The sequence below is a fragment of the Salvelinus sp. IW2-2015 genome, linkage group LG24 (genome assembly GCF_002910315.2).
Source record: "Salvelinus sp. IW2-2015 linkage group LG24, ASM291031v2, whole genome shotgun sequence".
Lineage (NCBI taxonomy): Eukaryota > Metazoa > Chordata > Actinopteri > Salmoniformes > Salmonidae > Salvelinus > Salvelinus sp. IW2-2015.
In genome coordinates this window covers 8783198-8798862 of record NC_036864.1, presented here as the reverse complement: position 1 = coordinate 8798862, position 15665 = coordinate 8783198, and the positions used below count along the sequence as shown (strand labels likewise).

Below are 15665 nucleotides of genomic sequence, written 5' to 3'. Positions count from 1 at the left end.
AGGAACGCACAATCCTTCCATCAATGCTCAGACTGTCCGCAATAGGCTGAGAGATGCTGGATTGAGGGCTTGTAGGCCTGTTGTAAGGCAGGTCCTCACCAGACATCACCGGCAACAACGTTGCCTATAGGCACAAACCCTCCGCCACTAGACCAGACAGAACTGGCAAAAAGTGCACTTCACTGATGAGTCGCGGTTTTGTCTCACCAGGGGTGATTGTCGGATTCGCGTTTATCGTCGAAGGAATGAGAGTTACATCGAGGCCTGTACTCTGGAGAGGGATCGATTTGGAGGTCGAGGGTCCGTCATGGTCTGGGGCGGTGTGTCACAGCATCATCGGACTGAGCTTGTTGTCATTGCAGGCAATCTCAACGCTGTGCCTTGTAGGGAAGACATCCTCCTACCTCATGTGATACCCTTCCTGCAGGCTCATCCTGACATGACCCTCCAGCATGACAATGCAACTAGCCATACTGCTCGTTCTGTGCGGGATTTCCTGCAAGACAGGAATGTCAGTGTTCTGCCATGGCCAGCGAAGTGCCCGGATCTCAAAACCATTGAGCACGTCTGGGACCTGTTGGATCAGAGGGTGAGGGCTAGGGCCATTCCCCCAGAAATGTCCGGGAACTTGCAGGTGACTTGGTGGAAGAGTGGGGTAACATCTCACAGCAAGAACTGGCAAATCTGGTGCAGTCCATGAGGAGGAGATGCACTGCAGTACTTAATGCAGCTGGTGGCCACACCAGATACTGACTGTTACTTTTGATTTTGACCCCCCCCTTTGTTCAGGGACACATTATTCCATTTCTGTTAGTCACATGTCGGTGGAACTTGTTCAGTTTATGTCTCAGTTGTTGAATCTTATGTTTGTACAAATATTTACACATGTTAAGTTTGCTGAAAATAAACAGTTGACAGTGAGAGGACGTTTCTTTTTTTGCTGAGTTTACATATACCACAGGAGGTTGGTGGTACCTTAATTGGGGAGGACGGCTCATAGTAATGGCTGGAATGGAATGAATAGAACAGTATCAGACTCAAACACATGGTTCCATTTACTCCATTCCAGCCATTATTATGAGCCATCCTCCCCCCAGCAGCCTCCTCTGACATATACACAACATTATGCAGAGTGTTATTGCAGGCTGGTTGAGACTCACGTTGACAATGACGGGCACGATGAGCATGACCAACACAAGGTCCACCTGAGGGTTAGGGATGTAGTCCAGCAACACAGACTGCAGCTGGAACAGCAGCGTGCAGAGAAACACACTTTCAATTAGTGCAGGGCAAAACAACATACATGTTGCACAAAAGACTGTCATCCAAGGACATTTAGATCGTCAATATTTTTCACTATAATAGAACGAGCATCTCTTTGGCTCTCTACTGTGGAACATGTGTGAGATTGGAGCTAATGTGATTATTATGTGGTATTCACCATGTCAGAGAGACCCCCCCCCCCCCTTCCTCCCTGAGAAAAAGCTCCAGTGTCCCAAAGAAATATGTGTACTAGAAAAAACTAAAACGACCCTCTTCAAAAGAGGAGCAGTGAGCAGAGCAACAACAACCCTAAAACACAAAGAAGGTTTGAGCAGGAGATCCACAGCCTCAAACAAATAACTAACCAAACAAACTGTCTAAAGACCCTAGTCCCAGGGGCCGGATGATATTCATTTGGTTGAAGGTCAATGTTCCCATTCTGTTCAAAGGACAACTCTTTCTCTTTGTTCTCTCCAAAACCTTTCATCCTCCCTTTGTTTTTCAGCCTTGACTTTCTGTTGACTTTAAATTGTCACCAGAGATTTCAAACACAGAACCGAGAAGAAAGAACATGATTGACACTTCCGCTCTCTCCCTCGAGTGGGTAGAGTCTCTCAGTTCTCTCAGGATCTGGGTTAGCCCATGTCCCTGGAGCAGGTGGTTGTGGGTACTGTGGGCCTACTCACGTTGGTCCATCCAGGAATGAGCAGGACCAAGCTGACTACACTCTTCTCCAGGACCATGATGAGAAGGTAGACACCACACTGACCGAGCCATGCTGCAGCCTGGGGAGGGTCACCTGGTCAGACAGAACAGACCATTACTTAATGACCACACGGTGATCACACTGAAACCACATACACTGACCAACGGACTCAGATCGTCACCTAGGGAAGATCAGCCATAGAGAGGACGACACCAGACTGCCACAACCACACTGACACCATAGAGGCATTCATACACACAGACAAGCACCCACAAACTCAGTGTGCTGGTCTAAACACTATTTGCATCTCTCGGTCATCTCAGTGTACACAGACAGGAACATGTCTGTCATTAACAAACACTCTACACCTGGGAACACAGCAGAGAGAAACAGACAAGAGAGAGACAGACGAGAGACACAGACAGCGAGACCGAGAGAGAAGTGAGACAGCGGCGAGAAAGGTATAAGAGACAAACTGCATGTTGTTGTTGTTCAGCTCTTTAAGAGGGACAGAGTGGATTTACAACTAAATGTTTTACTATTTGTTTAGTTTTCAGGACCAATAGTTATGACAGAGGGACAGTATTTGTAGCAGGCTTTTGGGGAAAAGATCCCCACACAGAGAGAGCGTGATACAGATCGGATGGAATCTAAAGCCCACGAAAACATTTGGCCAGTTGTCATGGCACAGCTGCATTTACAATCCGGTGGATCATAATAATCAATGGAAAAAACAACATGAAACAGAACCAAGCGCAGATACAGTAGAAAATGACTTTGTGGAATACAGTAGATTAACAGACTGACATTTGAAATCTTATTTTGTTTCTTTTTTCCCCCCATTAAGACTTATGGACGGAGCGAGTGCAGCAATTGGCTAGAACTTAATCCCACAAGTCATCATCGCCCATCGGAGGATGTTTTTCATGCAATATTCTCATGAGCCTACAGCGGCCTCCAGTGGTGAAAGGAAGAAGTGTCAACCTTCCTGAAATATTCGAAAAATGAACTGGCACAACCCTCTCCAACGCACAGAACAGTAGTTGTCTGTACTTTGGTCAACCTCCAAACATTTGACACAGCGTAAACAGATGTCTAGGAGACTCACCGTATTCTCCAAAGGTGAGCAGTGTGAACTGCTTGTACTCCACGATCCTGGAGACAACCTTGACCCCCGCCCAGATGACCAGCATGCCTAGCGTGGCATCGAGCAAGAAGTTGATCAGATACCTGTGGAAACCCACCAGGAAGTGAGTCAGTGATTTGACATGGGGCAGCAGGTAGCCTAGCGGTTAGAGTGTTGGGCCAGTAACCGAAAGGTCAGTGGTTGGAATACACGAGCCGACAAGGTGCAAAATCTGTCAATGTGTCCTTGAGCAAGGGACTTATCACCTAATTTGCACTAGGGCTACCATACTACTATGGTTGACCGTGTAAAACAACACATTTCACTGCACCTGTCTGCTGTATGTCACAATAGAACATCTTATGTATTTATCATAATGATTGGTTGAGGCTTTAGATTGGAAGGTGGTTTCTGCAAACCTGTCCAATCACAGCTATGGACTCACAGGGAACAGGGGTCCATTTCTGTGAGGTTGGAGAGGAACACATTGGCGAAGTGGATGAAGAGAGCGCCAATGGCCTGCTTGGACATGTCGTAAAACCTGTAGAGATGGGGTGAAATGTAGGATGGTCATCACCATGGTGACGTGTAATAGCCAAATATATAAGTCAAGCAACAAACATTAACATCTCTAAATCTAATAGAATCTATGATCCTCAGCCATGTGATCAACCGATGGTCTCCTGTTCTTCCCTGGGGGTTTGATACAGTCTCTGATAAGAAATAGAAATAAAAAAACACTGGTCTCTTACCAGATCCTCCATGGTCTTCTGATCCCTACGGGCTCACGGAACCTCTTCACTGTAGAGAGAGATGGAGAGACGCAGTGAGTGGGTGAGTGAGAGAGACAGCCATAGAAGAGTGACAAATCCTATCTTTGTGAGTGTACATGTCCTCTGTGGGTCCAAGAGAGATGGATAAAGAATGGCACAGTCAGAACCACATGCTCCCTCAGACCACCCATCCCCATCAGGACACTGGTAGCTCAGGGCTACGTGTCTAACAGGAACCCACTGTTCCTCTCTCCCCATCTAACACAAGGTCTGAGTGTGTGACTGTTCACATACCAATCATCATGTTGTGGCTGCAMTTTGACTCATTATCACCCKAKAACTATCTGAAGGTTAGAATGCAAAGCCACAATTGGTGCCTGGCATAAAACGATAGCAACTGTATCAAAGAACTCTGGCACGCAAAAGGTGGGGCCAGTGGTCTGTCAATGGGAGGAAGTCACCAAAATAGCCAAGAGGAAGAGGACTCCAAACAAAGATGGACGCATCTTGGCAAGCAGAGGAGAGGCATTGAGATGGACAGGGTAGCTCTGCAGTGCATACCAGTGCAGCGCTTGGCTGAGTAGACCCTTGATTTTTCAAGGCAGTTATTACAGACTTGGGTATCTGGCTGACGCAGTATTCACCACAACACACACACACACACACACACACACACACACACACACACACACACACACACACACACACACACCTTCTTACTAATAAGTAACTGTGAGGTCAAAGCTATTTGATCCTCCACTCACCTTTAGAGTCTGACCCCTTTCTGTCATAAATCCCTCTGTTGTAAAGTACATGCCTACAAAATGTCCTCTCACTGTAGATAGAGATATAGACAGAGCCTATTCTCTGATATTCAAAAAGGCATGGATGTATTCTGTAGGATTTTATGACCACCCTCTCAAAATAGTTTGCTCCATCATTGACCATAAACGTACACCCCTGTCTTGAAGAGGCATTTCCATAATAAGAATAATACAAATGAAATGGGTTTATAGATCGTTTACCAGTAGTTTATCGTTTAGGGATAGTTTATTAATATACAATAGTCTAATAGTTATAGGATACATTCGAGATCGTTTACATTTGTGTTGATGGGCCACGAATGATATGGCTACGCGTGGCGCTGAATATTTAAAACTTAGCACATAAAAGGATATGGGAAACATTCTTATAATAGACTATTTAAATGGAATTATAATATAATGATATATGTATTATCAGCCTTATAAAGTGCAACAGCAGCCTATCGGATAGAAACGTCAAATAGCATAAACAAACAAACTGCCACGTGCTCACAGATGGAGAGTAGCTCTGCAGTGGATACCAGAGCAGTGCTTGGCTGAGTAGACCCTTGATTTTCCCTTTAAAAGTGACGTCTAAGTATTAAATTTAAACATGATCTGCCATTTCAAAACAATAGGTTATCCTATACAATTATACTGCTCAGCCCTTGAAACATTGTTACGTTCTCTTCTGAAAGATACTCACCCATCAATGTACTGAAGGCAACTATGGCCAGCAACCCTTGAATCAAGACTCCGAATCGGTTTGTCAAAGCCCCGTTATCGCATCCCTGAGGGTTCGCCTTCGTAATGTCTGACATGTTCGAAATCTCAAAAACTGCATTATTAAACAGTCTTTTGACCATAAAAACACCATTGTATCGGTAAATGTCCATGTCGAATACTTTAAAATCACCCGAGGCAGACAAAGGACAGGGGGCACTTCCCCTGTTTGCGAGGAGAAATCTAGGAGCCTTCCAATCTCAAGAAAAACAAGACGAACTTGCCATGCTATCACTGCTCAATGTCTCTCTCGCGAAGTTAATACGAAAGTATTTTGCGGGGGGGGGGAAAGTCACCGAAAAACTAAAGTTAGGAACAGGGTTAAATGTTCTACTCCATATCAACCGCAAAATGCGGGATTCTGACGTCACCTCCTGCTGTTGAATTCCTTGGATCTCTGCGAGCGCAGGCGGTCTTTGTTCCTTTTGTTAATTGCGGTCACGCGCCCCTGTCTCCGCAGTAAGGGGCCATCCAATGTCCCAAGCGCCATTTGAAATGCTCTTTACCAGTTACCAAGTTCTAATCACATGTATAGAGTTTAGCCTATAATTGAATCTAAATGGACGACCTTTGTTATATGAATTATCTATAATACAGCAGTCAGATGATGTGTCCTACACATTATGAGAGATAACAATAGTGGCTTTAACACTAAGCGTTGAGGCAGTCATTTTGACTTCATATTTATTACATTTAAATGTTTCTGCCATTTTTAAACTAATGCCTAAATAAGTATATTTATCGCATACATTTGTTTTTAGAATTTCGATTTCAGAAACAGAATTTGTGTTATATCCAGTTTTAAAAGGACATGTATTTATTTCGCCAGTCATTCACCAGCAGGCAGCCGGTTCAGCTGATGATGGCCCATCTAAACTACACCTAAACTATATTGAAAATTATTTCACAAATACAATAACAGATTTAGCCTAAAGACAATATTAAACTGACAATAGTCTGATGGGTAAAAATATTGTCAATTGTCAAATTGAATATGTATAGACAGTGCAGTTTATGCAGTTTAGTTGGAATTGACACAGAGGCAGGGAAACAGAGGACCAGAAAGTGACTTTTTCAAATCCTCTGAGGCTCCTACAGAGTTACATGCAGGTAAGAACTTTTGACTTATATATACTAGCAGAAAGAGTAGATGCCGAGGTTTCCAAAGCACTTACTTTTGCCAAATAACTCTAAAAATTGAAGAGATGAGCTCTATTTCAAAATATCACCTTTTAAAGGAATAACTGTTACATGTGCAACACAGATATCCTACACTAACAGAAGCCAATGAATATGATCTCTGATTTGTTTTATTGGATAACATATTCTAATGTTACCCAAGCCTTCATAACACACAACCAAATCATTATTTTTGCAATAGTATATGAAATATATTTATAAGACTGTTATTTTGCATTCAGAATAACTGCTCATTGGCTCAAAGTGGGATCCCTCAAGGCCTTTCTAGTGTTAATAAGCAAAACCGACTTTGAATGACCAGGGCCTAGTCATGAAGCCACTATTGTCCAGTTATGGAATGAGGAGGGAGTTGGAATCTAATTCATTACTGATTAATAAGTAGTCAATCTATATCCATAGCCTATGGGTTTGCAATAGGCCTATGGCATTTTATTAAATCCAATGGTTTATGATAGGTCTACTCCATGGTCATTGTCAAGGCAGGCTAGATAAATTTGGGAGTTATTGAGTTGTAGAGACAAACCTTCACTTTTCTTCTGACTGGCACACAGACAAAGGGCAGTGGCCCGTGCAATGCATGCGCCGCACGTGGAGGATAATCGGTTCCCCGTGCACTTGTTAAAACCTATTCTCTGGCAGATCAAACCGCGCGCTTCTAACCAACCATCTGTTACCAGCCCCTCACCACCACGTGCACACGCACACTTCCCTCCGCCGGGAAGGACCGCGAGTGGCGAAGCCGCGGAGAGGCATTCGCTTCACCAAAGGGGTGCGGATGAGGCCCGTGGTGGCTAGGCAACAGACAATTCGGTAGGCCTATCTGAGGGACTGCCAGCTTTTTGATTTGAGAGTTGCAAGTGGAAGATGATGCTCATTCATGCTAGCACTGTTATGGGATGATGACAGCAGAAGGAGGTTGCAGGGTTTCCCAAAATCATTATCCAACAAGTAGGCCTGTATTGCGCAATTTAGATTTTGCATTATTGTTCCGCAATTTAAAACAATTGATTTACTCACAGTCTCTACCAAATATTATAGCCTGACATTTTACACGCCTAAAACCTCCACAATACACTGTTGTAACTATAGTTTTCAAACAATCATACATATTTTTAATGTACATTTATTTAGTCAAAAGAATATCCTCATAAGATATGATACCCAGTTCAAGACAGTTTAAAATGTGTTATATTTCATACACTCATCATGTCTGTCTATTCCCATTCAGTTGTCGAGTGGGCCTACACACGCTCTGCCACTAGAGGATAGCATCGACTTTGGTATGAAATACCTTCACATGTTACAGTAATGCTTGAACGCTATAACAATTATTTGATGAAATGGACAATCTTCCATATGGAGTAGCCATGTTAAATATGTGTCATTTAGTGAGAACAATAAAATGATGACAGCCACTTCAGTACATGAGGCATTCCAAAAATGTAACATGACAATAGGGCTGCTTCTAAATCAATATCCATTGAATGCGATGCTTTTGTTGCATTGTCATGAAGATACCCTGATCATATTATGGTTGATAATACAATTACATTTATGGAAACTTAAAACGTTCATGCCTTGCTGAGTCGCCTTCAGTTTGGGACTTTGGAGACATGGGCCGAACTGGGACCATATGAAGCCCGTATACCCCCATTTGCTTCTGGACCCCATGAATACAAGGGCTTGGTTGACGGACAGAATGATCACGAGCATACTCGCTTTTATCAATGCATTGCTTATCAATGAATGTCAATGGTTTTATCTCATGTAGGCTGCTCTAAGTGTTTTAATCAACTGCATAAACGTTTTCAGTTTTCAGTCAAGTGGAAACAGTTTTGACATTATGCGCTAACATTACAAGAACACCACAAATTGACCTGTTAAAAACCTATACCATTTTAACTTATCTTTTAAATGAATACGACTTCTGTGCAGTGTGTTACACTGAATTCCCTTGTAATCAGTAAGACTGTCTCTCGTGCACACTGAACATTGAGTTACGTTTCATTATATGTTGAATAGCATAATTCTTAAGAAAAACACACAATTAACCGAAAGAAAAGGTTAGTATGTCAAGACACGACTGTAACAGTCAAAAACAGTGCCAATGTAATTCTCATAGAAGGGCACATTAGCACATGCATAGGCCTATACGTTGGTTCATTTATTTGAATGTCAAATAGTTGTCAGACAAGCATTTTTGGCTCCAGGCTTAAACAGGTTTTTATCTTTGACTATACAGTATGCCTATTGGCTTCTGTTGGGATTTGTGTATTGGACACTTATATTTCACATGTAAAAACACCCTTAATAGAAGATAGCCTATATTCCCATTTTTAAAACAATGAAAACAATTAGTCTCGACAATAAAAAAAAAACGTATCATGAATTGGGTTGCCGAGTGGCACAGTGGTCTAAGGCACTGCATCTCAGTACTAGAGGCGGCACTACAGACCCTGGTTCGATTCCAGGCTGTATGTGATTGGGGGTCCCATAGGGCCGGACACAATCTGTCCAGCGTCGTCCGTGTTAGGGTTTGACTGGGGTAGGCCGTCATTGTAAATAAGAATGTGTTCTTAACTGACTTGCCTAGTTAAATATAGATCAAATCAAATAAAACACTTGGTTCAGAAGTGTACAAATGTTGGCTTCATCATTGTGTAAACACACTGGTAACAATAACTATGTGTTGTGTATTTCAGCTATGAAAGACCGAGGGGTTAAAATATGGGGGTGGGTAGCCTACTTCGACATTCTATTTATAATTGGCTGAACAAATTTCGTAACTGCACTAAAGGTCATTGAAGGAGTTGGTTTGAAAATAATCAGAAGATTTTTGGACATGCGCAGATGTGAGATGCCATATTGGAACGAGCTCTGTGCTGTGCAGTTGGAAGACGTCGCTCGCTGGCTTCCACCGAACGAAAAAGGCTCGCAAATTTGACGCGAAAAAAACATAATTAAGGTAAGACAGGTGACAGGTTGACGCTTCTTTAAATATTTATGTAGGTTACTAATACAGAGCCGTCGTTTTCTCGACGAAATATCTACCGTGAATGGTTTTTCCTGGCTAAAACCTTTAACCATTCCTACCCGAGGCTGTTTCTCTAGAAACAGAAATACTGGCGCATTCAGGAGCCAAGTTGTTCAAAGTGTTTTTACGTGCGTAATTATAGCTTTCACATGCGGTGAGAACGTCGCTTCGTGGCACTTTAAATTTAGTTAGTATGATTGTTTTTCTTTATTTAATGTAAACCTTGATGCAAAATAAATTGGTTACATAAACATTTATTTTAATGCTTGCCGTGCATAGGAAAAACACATTTCAATAAGCCTGATAAATGAATTTCCAGCTAACGGTCTGCTTTCTACTGAAAACGATAAAATAGTGAAATGCTCATAAGTTCACACCTCTGACTTCGTTTTAAATGTTCATATTTACAGTTTAAACGTGTAGGTGTGTCATGCTTTTTCCACACATAGGTGCGCAAAGGCATCGGAAAATACCGSACATTGCCAATATGTCAAACCACTTTCAACATGGCGGGTTTTGGTGTGTAAAAAACTGCATGTAAAGTCTTTGAATGAGGAAAAAAATTAATTACTGCAGTTAACCGTCCAGTTTCAGTTTCTTTTGATGCGCATTAACAAGCTCTAATGAATTAAATTAGAAGTGGACGTTTAGCAATACCGTTAGAGTTTTTTTCCGCTGCAATACTTTGTGTGCAAAGTACATTAGCGAAGTGCGAAATACAAATGACTGACTGTGTAACGCACGGAGAGGACATCGGCGACACCCGTATCCCACGAATGCACAGTACGCCTAGCTACATTTCCTGTTTCACTTTATCAGCATTAGCAGTTACAATCTATTTTTTTATCGTTATTTAGTAGACATAGAATAATGGTCTGATGAACGGTTCCATTTGTCTTTTTAATCATCCATCAAGGTTTTAACATCCAATCTTGATGATTGTACAATTGCACGAGGTAATTCCCCCAATCCGACGTTATGCCAAATTTCTATGATGAAGTTTCTACTTGGGTTAAACCGCGCATATATCCATTTAATTATTTATTTTTGTTATTGCGGACGGTCAGCAAATCCGGAGTTTAGCTGCACATTATTCTGATGATCCCTCTTCGGAATTACATTCGGCTCCATAATGAATATAAAAATAAGCCACGCTTCCGAATGAACAGTGATGTGCATGTGCGCACTCATGCGTATTCAGGCTGCGTATTGCCATAATACCCTAAAACATACGGTAGGTCCGTGGCTGTCATGTGAGATCGTTTTGCCTTGGTACTGGTGTAGCATAGATGGAATGGAAGCAAACAACATCACGGAGAAGATCTCGCCTATTTACAGTAAACCCCTAGGAAGTGTCCAGGGATCTGGTATAGGGGTAGAGATGATCAAGGATGCATGGTTATTGATGTTTGTATTCATGTACTCCTCAGCGCCGTTCATAATCGATCTTTTGAAAGCACATGCCATTGTATGTAAATGTTCCTGATAAGGTTCTAAAGGAAGGACAGATGAAACATTGATGGATTGGCACTGCTCTGTGAGTGAAGACAGAGAATTGTATTAGCCAAGAACAATTTACATTACTAACACATCTTTCGCAGTGATTTACATAACACAATGATATGGAAAACGGATGTATTAAGTCATTAGGTCAAGGCTGTGACTTGACATCGTCAGTTCAGAGGTGTCTGCTGTAGTTTTAGGTGAAATAATGGCTAAAGGTAATCACATCCCCAGGCTAATTGCTCATGGGAAGTGTCTGGCTGACTAGATTAATTGCAATGTAAAGAAAGCCAAATTTAGTTTTCTCCACTAATAAATAGTCTTCAGTGAGGTGTATGGATGAATGAATCACAGGAGTTAAAAAAATATATATTTTCTTCTTTTGACCCGATCATGAGCAACTCAATGTCTGGGGGAGAGATAATGAGAATCACGTGGCATAAGAGTCAGCATAACAGACACGACGTGCTCTGCCAGAAAGGCTGTCCAATGATTGGCCTACATCGGATGTTTTTTCTTCAAAGAAGATAAAGACATCTTATTAAACAACACGAAAGTTGGAATAAGAACAAACAACATCCATTTCCATATACTTTCGATTATTTTTGAGTTTATGGAAAAAGTAATCATATAGACCTTCTGGTGTGATGTTACTCAAACAATGGCTTGATGCTGGAGAAGTTTCCTGAAGACTGCTGTTGTAGGCAGTAGGCTGCCCATTGGTATGTTTTCTCATTGCCTCTGTGCATTGTGGCCTGTCTGGCTGTCTGTCTGTCTGCCCGGGGCAGTTGTTTGCACTTCAGTCTTTTAAATATCTCAGTCAGCTGATCTCACACAGCATCACAGGCTGTTTAAGGAACACACCAGGCTAGATGAGCCATAGAGACAAGACACGATATTCTACTGATAAATTATACTAATACATCATAGGTACTGATAAATCATGAAATCTCTCATTGGATGTAATATTGTAGATTACATAGTGAGTGATAAAACAAGTGTAGAAATCGTTGAGAGATCATTACTCTTAACAGGATAAATTGTGTCAAATTTTGATACCTACAAACAAAAACATGACGGGAAATAAGGAAGGACACACCCAGCCCAAATAGTGTTAGTTAATCTGTTAATTCCCCATTTAATCTTTCTATTGTCCTGGTTGGGGTTTTGGAGAAAGGCAGCTAAGGGACGGCGTGTGGTGTCTACTGGACTCATCAGGGCTAACCCACAACACCGCCCCCCTCCATCTCAATCTGACGAGGTTTTAACCAGGAAAGACCTGCGTCTCAGATTAACACACAGATCAATCTAATCCCCAGGATCCAATCTGGGCTGCTCACTGGGATACTGGGGACAAGTATGGACCAATATGTTTCAATTTAGTGGTTTAGTTAGGCTGCTTTTGTTTTAGTTTTTTTTAAACTATTAGTGAAAACATAAATCAGAATTGGACTGCCTGTGTAAACGCAGCCTTAGATCCTCCTGACTGAATCCTATAATAGTGAACCTTTTCGATTTAAATCAGTGAGAACATTTCTGGGATAAGTGACCTTCTGTCTGTGAGATACATCGCCCGGTTCTCTTTATCCTGTAAACCTACATGTAAATCTGTGATTTTCTCTGATTGTGTCCGAGACATTGTGGTTTATACTACATTTTAGTTATTTAATGGACCCTGTGGACTGTGATCTCTGATAGTTTCTGGACTGAAGTCAGTAGATGGATCATATGTTTGCGTTCCGGAGAATGTGGACTGTCAGMCTGAGTGGAGAGGGACAGGGGGCAGCGTCATGTGAGTCCAATTAGACCAGCTTGTTGTTTACGCTATGGATATATGTGTGTTTGGATCCCTGCGTGACAGAGAACACATTCAGAAGGATTACATGTCGTGAAAGGACYCAGCTATGCAATTAAGCATCTAGGTGATTCAAATTCATTTCCAATGATGTTCCTCATGCTATAAAAACGCATGATGACAAGCACATAACATTGCCTATTGCTCTTTTGAATGGGGATTTGAATGCTTAGGCAAATTTGCGAAGTCTGCAGAGAGTTGTTTTTGTGTATTAGTTTGATTGGAGGGCATTGGTATGAATCTGCTCTATGAATCCGTGTTAATTGAACATTTGATGGAAGTGCGTGCAGTTCGAGTGAGTCATTGCGGAGGCTGAGCGAAATGGCAGTTATCCCAAAATATCACAATTGTAACCATGTGATCTGGCAAAGAGACAGGGTGGAAAAACAATAGGAAAATATTTTGTTTGTTTTTCTCTAAGATCTTTTAGATAAAACACAATTATGAGTAAATTATGACTAAGCGTTATGATTCCTATATGAGCGATTTAAGTCATTTGAAACACCGCTTCTTTCGTAATGGTTTATGTAACGCTGATCTTTGAGGAGTGTGTCGGTCCTGTTCTTCTACCTTATTTCAACTGTGATTGGTTATCTCTTGTGGCTGAAGAGCTGTGCTGAGGTATGCAAATCCACAACAGCAGAAACTGCACATTGCTCTCGCAGACTGTACCAAGCAGAGACACAGCACACTGTGCTGAGCAGGTATTCTATGCTGTACAAATATAATTAGTAGAACAGAGGCTATTCCTTCTGTGTAGTGGGCTGTTATGTAGGTAAAACCTCTCGTTCTCTCATACAGAGTATTCGTGACCATTACAGTTCAATCAGGAGAAACGACATTTCTACCTTTAGATTTTGTGGCATAGAGAAAGTTAAGATATCAGACAGGGGAGGTGATAAAAATAATACTCTGAGCAAAAGAGAATGTTTTGGGATTTTCACCCCTCAGACATTATTTCCTAAAGGTCTTAATAAGGAAATGCCTAATGTATGTTATGTTGTAAATGTGAACATGAATTAATGCCCCCATTTCAGATTACTCTGTTTTTCTTGCTGTACCCAATGATTTATGAAAATTTGCTTGGTGAGTCAATGTCCTCATTGTGGTTTGTGGTACACACTTTATTCTAATATTTATGAAATGCATTGTTATATTTGGTAACACTTACTTATTTTCACTCCAACCCCATTCGATGCATGGAACGGATGTGGGTGGAGCTATGGCTACATAAGGGTGCTAATAGATTTTCAAAAGCTCTGACGAAGGCCTTGAGGCAGACACGTAAAGCTTATTAAAGAGCAGTGACGCTATCAAGAGCAGTGTGCCGGTTTCTTCTTTTTTCTCATCTGTATGGTCTGAAATAATTGCCCATATTGTCTTTCGTTACAACTTAGATGGACATGGTATGGATTTTAATACTCCATTCCTACTTAACTCCTCCTTTGTGTGACACAGTGGAGGAATGAGGGAGATGCAGTGAAGACTGAGGAGTCTGAAGACAGACGGACAAAGGGTAAAAGGGTAAAGGTTACCAGGAAGAGAGCAGGATGCAGTCCCGCCCACAGGACAGGCCGTTGGCCCTCTCCGCGGGGAAATCCCACAGCCCGACCAATGGGAGAGAAGAACGGGTGTACTCAGGTGAGGGATTTTACCTACACTTTTTAATCTTCGATCCCTTCCTCATTTTTTGGTCTGCCATTGTTTGATCACACGTGAAGCGCACAACCAGTTATCTCCATTGTATCACAATCACAACAGGGGGTTGTGGTTTCAAAATGCTGTGATTGCATTGAAAAGCAGCCATTTTCCAATTTTTCCCATTCCTTTTGACATGCCACACCATTATTGACCTTCATCGAGGTCTCAGAATGCGTGTAGTGCAGGGTTATTTTTCTGTTTTGATTATTCAGCAGGAATCTGCAGCAGCCACTGTCAAACTGTGAGAGAATCTGGTCCAGTTTACCTGGTCAGTGGTGTGGAGATGTAGGAGCTGGCTGTAGAGTCATAGTTAGTCTCTCTGTCATTGTTTTCCTGTGTTCACTTCCTTGTTCTGTCATGTTCAGCCCGACAAGGTGCTTCTTATCAGATGAACAGACTGGAAAAGTGGAACTCGAATTAAAATAAATAGAAAACAGGAAAGTTTTGTCGGGCGGACAGGAAAGAGGAAATGCAACTCACCTAGGAGCATTTTCTCAACACTACGGTTGATCTAGCATCTTTTTCATTATAAACATATTTTTAAGGATTTTTAAAGTGCTTTTCTGAATCCCAAATACAAGATTACTTTTTGTTAAAAGCAGCGTTCGTAACGTGACCCCTTTGAATCAGATGGAGATGGATAGTGGAAGGTATGATGTCATAGCCTTTGTAAAGGTCTGGGGATGTGGAGTGTGAACACACAAACACACACACACACACTACTATGTGTAAAGGAGAAGTGCAAGCCTAGCAGATTCTTTTCAGAAAACCCCCGACTGCAACAACTGGTAGTTTCTTCTCTCTCATTAGTGCAGGTTAAGTCCCACACACAAAGTCCCTTGAGACACAGCCTAGAGGGGAGAAACCACACACACAGATGCTCTCTCTCTCTCACACACACACACACACACACACACA

General features: G+C 41.9%; 1 protein-coding gene and 1 pseudogene across 1 annotated transcript; one reads left to right on the top strand and one right to left on the bottom strand.

Annotated features, from left to right (window-relative positions):
* Positions 1–355: 355 nt before the first annotated feature.
* On the bottom strand, positions 356–5864 carry LOC111951498 (store-operated calcium entry regulator STIMATE-like). Its single transcript, XM_023969625.3, has 6 exons — positions 5378–5864; positions 3848–3896; positions 3541–3636; positions 3078–3199; positions 1950–2062; positions 356–1244 (listed from the first exon to the last, which is right to left on the bottom strand). Exons 1-6 carry the CDS (start codon positions 5565–5567, stop codon positions 1056–1058), a joined length of 759 nt encoding a protein of 252 aa, XP_023825393.1. The 5' UTR covers positions 5568–5864; the 3' UTR covers positions 356–1055.
* Positions 5865–9534: 3670 nt separating this feature from the next.
* Positions 9535–15665, top strand: part of LOC111951361 (scm-like with four MBT domains protein 2) — a 50367-nt pseudogene continuing 44236 nt past the window's right edge.

Bases quoted from the DNA above. Each gene is read 5' to 3' on its own strand.
- LOC111951498 (XM_023969625.3), bottom strand. From the start codon at position 5,567: ATGGACATTTACCGATACAATGGTGTTTTTATGGTCAAAAGACTGTTT. The intron at 2,063-3,077 runs GTGAGTCTCCTA...CTGTCTGACCAG, and splicing joins GCTCACCTTTGGAGAATACG to GTGACCCTCCCCAGGCTGCA. The intron at 1,245-1,949 runs GTGAGTAGGCCC...CTGCTGTTCCAG, and splicing joins TCATTCCTGGATGGACCAAC to CTGCAGTCTGTGTTGCTGGA.